The sequence below is a fragment of the Salmo salar genome, chromosome ssa03 (assembly GCF_905237065.1).
Source record: "Salmo salar chromosome ssa03, Ssal_v3.1, whole genome shotgun sequence".
In the NCBI taxonomy this organism is placed as follows: domain Eukaryota; kingdom Metazoa; phylum Chordata; class Actinopteri; order Salmoniformes; family Salmonidae; genus Salmo; species Salmo salar.
In genome coordinates, this window is record NC_059444.1 from 61,563,379 (window position 1) to 61,574,376 (window position 10,998).

The window sequence follows — 10,998 nt, forward strand, 5'->3', positions numbered from 1 at the left end:
TTAATGAAAGATCAGTCCACCAGTTCTCTTCCTGCTACTCCACCACCAGCGACTGTTCTTCAACCTCCCGCTTTCTTCTTTCTGTGTTTTTTACAGCTGTAATTATCCTGGTGGCAGGCACACAGGCCTTAATGTCTGACTATACATTAGCTGACGTTATTTTTAACCTGTTCTGCATGTTATAGACATATTTTATGTCCGATGGGTTCAACCTCTTAGTGATTATGTTCAGCCCAAACCAATTAACCCTTCAATTCAACCAAATAAGACACACACACACAGACACACACACACAGTTGCGCACACACACGCACGTGTGCAAACACACACATACACACACACTCTATCATGTACAGATCTTTTTTTGGCTACCTTTTTGATAACATCTTTCTCACACATTCATTGTGTGTGTGTGTGTGTGTGTGTGTGTGTGTGTGTGTGTGTGTGTGTGTGTGTGTGTGTGTGTGTGTGTGTGTGTGTGTGTGTAGGCTGGCTGTTCCGGGAGGTGTGTGGAAGCTGGATCAAGCAGCGGTGCTACTGGTTTGTACTGAGCCAGGACTCCTTAGACTACTACAGCAGCTCAGAGAGAGGAGCCCGCAGACTGGGAACGCTGGTACTCACCAACCTCTGTTCTGTCATCTGGCCAGACAAACAGACCTTCAAGGAGACAGGTGAGTGCCACTCACGCACACACACACTGACACTTGAGCATGCACTAGCGTGTATAGACTCTCTCTCTTCTCTCTCTCTCTCTCTCTCTCTGATTCATAAACACCAACTCCATGCCATCCAAACTTCCCTGTTTGGATAACTAAGCCCCACATAATAAGTTCCATATTGGTCCCCTATCCTTATGCGGTTCAATGATCAAATATTGGTAAAGATCGCAAAGCGGTCGTAATGTGAGGATTTACGGTCTCCTCTCAGTTCCTGTGAGCCCAGTACACCCAGAGGAAGTCTGGAAAACCCAGTCCACTTTTCTCTCCACAACTTGGGTTTTTCTGGAACCTTCTGAGTCATCAGCACCAGAATGGCCCTTTACCATTTAACACCCTGAATGACAGGAATCGGAAAGGAAATACAGGTGAAATGCTATTACTCACCCACGACACACACACACACACACACACACACACACACACACACACACACACACACACACACACACACACACACACACACACACACACACACACACACACACACACCACACACCTCTGTGTCTGTATGGAGGGGATTGTACCTTCGCCTGCTGACTTTAGACAACCACTTAAAACCTCCAGGAGAAAAAAAACCTAACCCAAACATTCCCCTAAATCTGCTCTGGGACTTTCCTGCAGAGAAGTGTGTGCTCTGTTTTGCTTTTTCGTCTGTTTTGTCCTGCCCTTAGTCTAAGTACAGCTCACTGGTGGCTGTGTGTTCTGTCTGTGTTCCTCTACGAGCCTCTGAGTAAGTCTGTCCCAGCAGAGTGGTATGGAGCTAACGGCTTCCTCCTTATCTCCTTACCATACAATACAATACTAGTCCCCTTTTAGGCCCAGAATCTCCTTCCACCTCTATCTCTCACTTGTGAAATAGCTGTGAATGGGGTCACACACACACCCACACACACACACACACACACACACACACACACACACACACACACACACACACACACACACACACACACACACACACACACACACACACACACACACACACACACACACACACTTTAGCCTCACTTGGCTTTTGAACTTGACCAATCTAAACAAAGAAAAATCAGTATGCCAAGTCACGTAGCTAGCAGGAGCTCACATGGTATCAAACTCAGGGTATGATTGGCCCGGGGGTCCACACTGCCTGTAGCACTTTCTCAGTTCTTACAGGAGGTTAGGCCAGGTGTTGTGCCAGGAGAGGACACACCTCTGTCCTGACTTGGTTGTAGTCGTTGTGTTTCGGTTGGGCTTAGTGGATAATAAAGTTGGGAGCCCCTCTCGGGATGACCGCTGACCTCCGTGAAACCCAGAGAGGAAGGGAGGAAGCAGGAGTCACACCAGATATGTGGAGTGTCCCATGTTCAGACCACATGAGAGGGAGAGTGGAGCAGACTTCCTTATTTTCTGAAACCACAGTTATTATATAAGTATAGGCCTTGGATTCTGCTCTCTATAGCTATATTGTTCTTTGAAAGTTCAGTTTCAGTTTTTTCATGATTACTCATGCTTTCAGTGCACGATACACTGATGACTGACTTCCCTGTGTGTGTGTGTGTGTTTCAGGGTACTGGAGCATCACAGTGTATGGGCGTAAGCACTGCTACAGGCTGTACACCAAGCACTTCAACGAGGCTGTGCACTGGGCCTGCGCTGTCCAGAAGGTCATCGACACAAAAGCCCCCGTGGAGACGCCCACTCAGCTCCTGATCCGAGACATCGAGGTGAGACACGCACACACACACACACACACACACACACACACACACACACACACACACACACACACACACACACACACACACACACACACACACATACACACACACACACACACATACACACACACATACACACACACACACACTGCTTCACAGCATCTCGCTGCCCGCCCCAGACCAGACCACTGCCAAGCTGCCGATGACAAGGGTCACCAAACACGGACCGCAGCAACACAACGGACATTATACCTCCGCTCTGTCACCGCGGCAACCGCGCGACCACACCGGGCTGCGAGTCCAAAGTGTCCTCCAACTGTCGTTGCTGCTGCCTTCAGGGAATGATCTTATTCCACCAAGCTGTGAGGGGAGAGGAGGCACCCCGTAAAAGTTCCACTGGAATGTTCTGCGCTATTTTAAGGAACGTGTCATTTTTAGAGGCAAAAGGGTGGATGAAGAGGGTGTGCAAGGCAAAGCGTCATGTTTGGACCCGGTCCTGGGGTGTGTACGTGTGTGTGCCCACAGAAACATGCCTCACTTAACAGTTGAATGAGGCACAGCAAGTTCTTCCATTTTTAAAGTATGATTTCATTCATCACTAAGACAAAGTCTAAGAGAAAAATCCAGACCACGCTCTGCCATCACTTTGGAATTCACCAAGTGGTGTTAAGTCTATGCTTGTTTGCTATTCTGAGTTTGTGTGTTGTTGTGTGTGTATTCTTGTAAATGTGCCTTCGATCACTTGACTTCCGCCTGGCCTCTTATCACGTGAGAAGGTGTTTAAAGTAGCCCTATGTGTGTGTGTGTGTGTGCATGCCTGATTTGTAGAGAAGTGGTTGCTAGCGAGCAGAACATGCTGGAATCTCATACAGCAGACGGATGGGTGACGAGGCACAGATAAGCACTCCCCAATTTGGCCTCTAGGGTCCCTAATCTCACTGCGAGGGTCCCTAATCTCCCAGCGAGAGTCTGTGATCTGGTCTAGAGTTTTTAATCTGTCTCCCTCCATCTGCCCTGCCGGGCCCCTGCTCAGCCAACGGGAGGCCGGGTCACGGAAGGAGGAAGAGAGGGGCCCGCTTTTTAAAGAGTTGCCCCTGTCTTCTCTTCCTCCCCCTTTCCAATCCTCCTCCACTCCTTCCAACACTCTTTCTCACACTTAACACAAAGCCTAGCCGAATCCCACTGAAGGCTGGAGAACACTACTGAACACAATTGACACTACGGGATAGGGAGAGGGAGAGGGAGAGGGAGAGGGAGAGAATGAATAGAGGAGTTCTTTGTGTGAGAGAAGTGCATATCTCTTAGTGTAGATGTGTGTCCCACCAGACATGGAGGTGAAGAGAGATGACCGTTTCAGCCTTGGACCGCCAGTCTGTGTCGCGTGTGAAAGAGGGACAGAGGGCAAGGGAGAGGTAGCGAGGGGGGGAGAGAGTGAGAAGGACAAGGGAACATGTCCATTTTTAGGACATAATGAGGATGGATGTTCTGTCGGAATCCTGTAGATTATAAATGAATCCCGTTGTCCTCTTGCGACCTCTACATAGACTGCAATGTGTTTCCCAGTGTTGAGCACTCTACAGGCACTGGTAGGCACTATGTAGGCTGTATGTGTCTGTCCAATAGACAGTCTGCCAGTGTTCCACATGGTCCCAGTTCAGATAGACCAAAACATTTCAGAGGAATGTGTCAACTTTGCCCCACAAAGGAGGGTGAATTGGGGGAAGGAGGGAGAGCAGTGGCAACATTACTAATGGTCAACAGGTGCAGGCAGGGATTGCAGCAGTGGATACCGTCTGCGTAGGGCGGCAAGAAGCCTAGCGGTTAAGAGGTTGGGCCAGTCGCTGGTCAAAAGGTCGCTGGTTTGAATCCTCGAGCTGACTCGGTGAAAAGTCTGTCTGTGCCCTTGAGCAAAGCACTTAACCCTAATTGCTCCTGTAAATCACTCTGGATTAGAGCGTCTGCTAAATGACTCAAATGTCATGTAAAATGTGTTTCTGTCAATGAGAGTAGCATCCTTAGCGAGATACCACATAGACATGTACAGTTGAAGTCGGAAGTTTACATACACCTTAGCCAAATACATTTAAACTCAGTTTTTCACAATTCCTGACATTTAATCCAAGTACAAATTCCCTGTTTTAGGTCAGTTAGGATCACCACTTTATTTTAAGAATGTGAAATGTCAGAATAATAGTAAAGAGTATGATTTATTTCAGCTTTTATTACTTTCATCACATTCCCAGTGGGACAAAAGTTTACATACACTCAATTAGTATTTGGTAACATTGCCATTAAATTGTTTAACTTGGGTCAAACGTTTCGGGTAGCCTTCCACAAGCTTCCCACAATAAATTGGGTGATTTTTGGCCCATTCCTCCTGACAGAGCTGGTATAGTTCTGCCCACAAATTTTCTATGGGATTGAGGTCAGGGCTTTGTGATGGCCACTCCAATACCTTGACTATGTTGTCCTTAAGCCATTTTGCCACAACTTTGGATGCTTGGGGTCATTGTCCATTTGAAAGACCCATTTGCGACCAAGCTTTAACTTCCTGACTGATGTCTTGAGATGTTGCTTCAATATATCCACATAATTTTCCTCCTCATGATGCCATCTATTTTGTGAAGTGCACCAGTCCCTCCTGCAGCAAAGGACCCCCACAACATGATGCTGCCAGCCCCGTGCTTCACTGTTGGGATGGTGTTCTTCGGCTTGCAAGCCTCCCCCTTTTTCCTCCAAACGTAACGATGGTCATTATGGCCAAACAGTTATATTTTTGTTTCATCAGACCAGAGGACATTTCTCCAAAAAGTACAATCTTTGTTCCCATGTGCAGTTGCAAACCGTAGTCTGGCCTTTTTATGGCGGTTTTGGAGCAGTGGCTTCTTCCTTGCTGAGTGGCCTTTCAGGTTATGTCGATATAGGACTCGTTTTACTGTGGATATAGATACTTCTGTACCTGTTTCCTCCAGCATCTTCACAAGGTCCTTTGCTGTTGTTCTGGGATTGATTTGCACTTTTCGCACCAAAGTACGTTCATGTCTAGGAGACAGAACGCGTCTCTATCCTGAGCGGTATGACGGCTGCGTGGTCCCATGGTGTTTATACTTGCGTACTATTGTTTGGACAGATGAACGTGGTACCTTCAGGCGTTTGGAAATTTCTCCCAAGGATGAACCAGACTTGTGGAGGTCTGCAAAAAAAATGTCTGAGGTCTTGGCTGATTTCTTTTGATTTTCCCATAATGTCAAGCAAAGAGGCACTGAGTTTGAAGGTAGGCCTTGAAATACATCCACAGGTACACCTCCAATTGACTCAAATGATGTCAATTAGCATATCAGAAGCTTCTAAAGTCATGACATCATTTTCTGGAATTTTCCAAGCTGTTTAAAGGCACAGTCAACTTAGTGTATGTAAACTTCTGACCCAATGGAATTGTGATACAGTGAATTATAAATGAAATAATCTGTATGTAAACAATTGTTGGAAAAATTACTTGTGTCATGCACAAAGTAGATGTCCTAACCGACTTGGCAAAACTATAGTTTGTTAACAAGAAATTTGTGGAGTTGTTGAAAAACGAGTTTTAATGACTCCAACCTAAGTGTATGTAAACTTCCGACTTCAACTGTAAATAGTGTCAATGATGGCGGTGTGTTTTGTTGGGACCCCAGGTGTTTAAAAAGCGGTCATAGCTGTCCTCCTGCTCCATGGCCTGACTCCCACTGATCCTAGTCACCCCTGTTACCCAACACACTCTCTCTCATAGCAGCCCTGCTTGGGGCTGCTCCCAGGTCAGCTGGAAGGTCAACGAAGCTCATTTGTCACTCTCTCTCTCTTTAACCGTCTGTCTGTCTCTCTGTCTTTCTTCTCCAGGAGAACAAGTTTAACCCTGAGGTGGTAGATAATATCTACCAACACAACCCCATCCTGAAGCACACCCAGAGCCCCCTGTATGCCCCCCTGCTGCCCTTCCCTTACGGCAGCCTGGAACACACCTGTAAGTACTACTATCATGCTACCCCCAGTCCCTGCGTTCAGTGCCATGCCTGTAAACTCTACAATAAAACACGAGCAGTTACACACACACCCACTCACATATGAGTAATGCTGTCACATGCTCATTGACATGCCCAGTAATCATACACTGTAACAGACTGACATATAGACTTACCATTGAGTTAGTCAACTGTAATGCCTACCTGCCTGCGTGCCAAGTCAAGGCCAGTGAGTGAGACAGCTTAGATAAGGAATGATGAGAGACGGCCACTAAAGCTTAGTTGTTCCACCAAGAGACATCACATAGGCAGGATCATCTATTCTCAAACATGCTGACTGGTCTAGTCTGGTCTAATTCCTAATACTTTGCGTCTGGTACTGCCCCCCCCCCAGACCACAGCGGTAAGGGCTACGCCACGGTGCGGGAGGAAGCGGTGAAGCTCTTCAACTGTTTGCAGCAGCTGGAGTCTGCGCGGGACCCGGTGCCTCTGATCCAGGGCGTGCTGCAGACCTGTCTGGACCTGCGGCTGCTCCGGGACGAGGTCTACTGCCAGCTGGTGAAGCAGACCAGCTGCACGCCGCAGCCCCACACCGCCGCACACCTCCGCTACTGGCAGCTCCTCACCTGCATGAGCTGCACCTTCCTGCCCGGCCCCGCCGTGCTTAAATACCTGCGCTTCCACCTCAAGAGGTGACACACACAACATATAACACAACGCCCTCAACGGGAGATGTAATTCTTCCTCTACCCATCCACCTAGCTCTGTCGTAGCTTGCGGAAAACTTTAAGACATCAGCTGGTTTCAACAACAATAGAAAGCTTTTGGTGTTGACAGGTGTGTCTGTACCCTGTCACAGAAATGATTGGAGAGGTGAGGGGGGAATAGGGCTGCGGTACGAGGGAGAAATGGGGTCAGGCTGTGGGCCAGAAGGGTGCCAGTAACATGGGAACCCACCATGGGAGGAGACAGGTGCCAAGCCTGCTAACCACCAGTTACATATAGTAGTGTGATATGCCCTCACGTTGTTACTGCATGACCCCAGACAGATCCAGTGTTTTAGGAGTGGATTTACAGCGCTGAATTGGCCACATGCTAAGCTATATTAACAGTGCTAATCTTTGGCCTAAAGCCTCTGTTGGACTGCCAGTCATAAAGAACTATATATAATGCCCATGTTTACATTGCGACTCAGTATCAGGCAAAAGCTAATGGAACAGTTGCAATATATAGCACACTGAGGCATCCACCACTCAGAGCTAGAACACACTGTCTCTCACGGTAGGGGTTGTATGTACAGTGCCTTCGGAAAGTATTCAGACCCCTTGAAAATCCTCAGCAATCTACACACAATACCCCATACTGACGAAGCGAAAACCGGTTTTTAGACATTTTTGCAAATGTATTTAAAACCAAAAAACAGAAATACCTTGTTTACATAAGTATTCAGACCCTTTGCTATGAAAGTCGAAATTGAGCTCAGGTGCAACCTGTTTCCATTAATCATCCTTGAGACGTTTCTACAACTTGATTGAGCTCCAAGACTGGATTATGTCGAGGGACAGATCTGGGGTACAAAACATTTCAGCAACATTGAAGGTCCCCAAGAACACAGTGGCCTCCATCGTTCTTAAGTGGAAGAAGTTTGGAACCACCAGGACTCTTCCTAAAGTTGGCCGCCCGGCCAAACTGAACAACCGGGGGAGAAGGGCCAACCCGATGGTCACTCTGACAGAGGTCCAGAGTTCCTCTGTGTAGATGGGAGAACCTTCCAGAAGAACAACCATCTCTGCAGCACTCCACCAATTAGGCCTTTATGGTAGAGTGGCCAGACGGAGCCACTCCTCAGTAAAAGGCACATGACAGCGCACTTGGAGTTTACCAAAAGGCATCTAAAGACTCACAGATCATGAGAAACAAGTTTCTCTGGTCTGATGAGACCAAGATTGAACTCTTTGGCCTGAATGCCAAGTGTCACGTTATGGAAGAAACCTGCCACCATCCCTACAGTGAAGCATGGTGGTGGCAGCATCATGCTGTGGGGATGTTTTTCAGTGGCAGGGACTGGGATACTAGTCAGGATCGAGGCAAAAATGATTGGAGAAAAGTACAAAGAGATCCTTGATGAAAACCTGCTCGAGGACCTCAGACTGGGGTGAAGGTTCACCTTCCAACAGGACAACGACCCTAAGCACACAGCCACGACAACACAGGAGTTGTCTGAATGTCATTGAGTGGCCCAGCCAGAGCCCGGACTTGAACCCAATCGAACATCTCTGAAGAGACTACCTGACAGAGCTTGAGAGGATCTGCAGAGAAGAATGAGAAACTCCCCAAATACAGGTACCAAGCTTGTAGCGTCATACCAAGAAGACTCGAGGCTGTAATCTCTGCCAAAGGTGCTTCAACAAAGTGCTGATAAAGGGTCTGAATACTTATGTAAATGTAATATTTCTGTTTAGCTAGCTAGCAGCCTCCGGGGTCAGCCTAAATGCAAGGTGGCGGGTTATGCAGCAGCTCTGCTATAAAGAGATAGGGTCGGTGTTTCCCTGAGATCTCTGTGAGAGAGTGTTGAGGCTGACCCCACAGCTGGACAGAACTGGAGCTGCACACTGGGCAGAGGGCCCAGAGACTGAGCCCCCCTCCCCCTCTACCCCCATGGTGCACTGAGAACCCCCCAGGGAATGTCCCCAGTCGGAGAAAGGTCGTCATGAGCCCTGCGTGGGTGGAGGAGAGGAGGTTGGGCTGGCGGGGTGGGGGTGGGGAGGGGGGCAGACGGAAAGGGATCACACAGCACAGCCTCCTTCAGTGGAACATTCCTAATTATGTTTGAGCAGCAGGACAAAACCCACCCTGTGCCCCGTAATGAGACAGAGGAACAGAGGGGGAGTGAGAGGGCCTCCTCTCTCTCTCTCTCTCTCTCTCTCTCTCTCTCTCTCCATTTGGCTGTCTGGAGTGTCTGAGTCTCCACTCGTTCGCCCTCTTTCTCTCTCCAGCTCTCCTCTGTTCTCTATGCTGTATATTTTGGGATGGACACTGTAGTATAATTGCTTCCTTCCCCAACTTCTACCCTTCCCTGTTTGTGCCGGGGTGAGCTCATGGCTCTGTCAGGTCATCTTTCACACCTCTGACATTCTTGCGTGTGTTGGAGATTTTGGGCCCATTGAAGGTTGACACCCCCCACCTTCCCTGGCCACTCCGCTGGGAGGAAGTGGCAGGTCACTCTGGTTCACGTGAGCGGAAACACCTTTTCCTGTAAAGAGCGCTGCTGAAAGTCAAACATGTTTTCTTTCCCTTTTTACATTCTCTTTGAAGGGTGGAGGGAGGAGAGCCTTCTAAGTCTCTGAGAGCCAAAGTGAGAACATTGGTCGTTCCTCGCCTCATTGACTTCTCAGTATTGCCAACGCGAAAGAAAATAAAGATGGCTTGTGTTGAACCGAAAGGATGACGCAAATCCAGTTAAAATAATATAACGGTTTACAGGCCTCGCATTATCAATATTAGAATCACTGATATGCTTCAGTTTGCCTTTTGAAATGTGGTGGAGCTTCCTTTAGTCACACACACACAGTCACCCTGCTCACTCCCGTGTCTCCTCTCTCCCCTCCTGTGGTCCAGGATCCAGAGCCAATTTCCGGACTCTGAGATGGATAACTATGCGTCGTTCATCGGGGAGGCTCTGGAGAAGACACGGTGTCGGGAATGTGTTCCCTCCTGGGAGGAGATCCAGGTGCTGATGGGGAGACAGGAGATGCTGTGTACAGTTCACTACCCAGGACCAGGCTCCTGTCAGCTCCACATCAGCTCACACACCACCGCCAACGAGGTGAGGGGGGACCTCTCTATCATCTCTGTCTCTCTCTATCATCTCTGTCTCTCTCTATCATCTCTGTCTCTACCAAGATCTACGAACACCCTCTCCAATCCTCTCCACTCTAGTTGACCTTTGTGGAGACTTGCACTGTAAAGTGTTGTCCCTATTCCCTACCAGGCCCAGCAAGTTGGGAACTGCCTGTACTCCTCAAGACTCTCTCTCTCTCTCTCTCTCTCTCTCTCTCTCTCTCTCTCTCTCTCTCTCTCTCTCTCTCTCTCTCTCTCTCTCTCTCCTCTGCTAGGTGGTGAGGAGGATGTTGGAGAAGCTGGGTCTGAAGGAGAGCAGAAACACATTTTCCCTGTTTGAGCAGAACGCTCACTGGGAGAGAGCTGTAGGGGGAAGCACCATCATCGCTGACATCCTCACCAGGTTTGAAAAGTAAATATTGCGCAGACACAGACAGACACAGACAGGCACAGACAGGCACAGACAGGCACAGACAGACACAGACAGACACAGACAGGCACAGACAGACACAGACAGGCACAGACAGGCACCGTCAGGCACCGTCAGGCACAGACAGGCACAGACAGGCATCATTACGAGGTTAGAAAAGTTGGCCTACTGCAGAATTTAATGAGAACTCATCTATTATATGTATGTGCCAAGAATCCAAGCTATGTTCCGTAGAACAACAGACAGAGGAATCTGAAGTCTTTGATTGATAGATAGTGTCGTTTTTATTTTTACATTTCTTATTTGATTTATTT

General features: G+C 48.2%; 1 protein-coding gene across 1 annotated transcript in view; it reads left to right on the forward strand.

Annotated features, from left to right (window-relative positions):
• Nucleotides 1-10,998, forward strand: part of LOC106601140 (unconventional myosin-X) — a 55,268-nt gene that overhangs the window by 37,121 nt on the left and 7,149 nt on the right. Inside the window, exons 5-10 of the mRNA XM_045715024.1 lie at nt 489-671; nt 2,265-2,422; nt 6,293-6,416; nt 6,809-7,106; nt 10,033-10,240; nt 10,530-10,666. Coding sequence (XP_045570980.1) covers nt 489-671; nt 2,265-2,422; nt 6,293-6,416; nt 6,809-7,106; nt 10,033-10,240; nt 10,530-10,666 — 1,108 coding nt within the window. The remainder of the gene's footprint in view (nt 1-488; nt 672-2,264; nt 2,423-6,292; nt 6,417-6,808; nt 7,107-10,032; nt 10,241-10,529; nt 10,667-10,998) is intronic.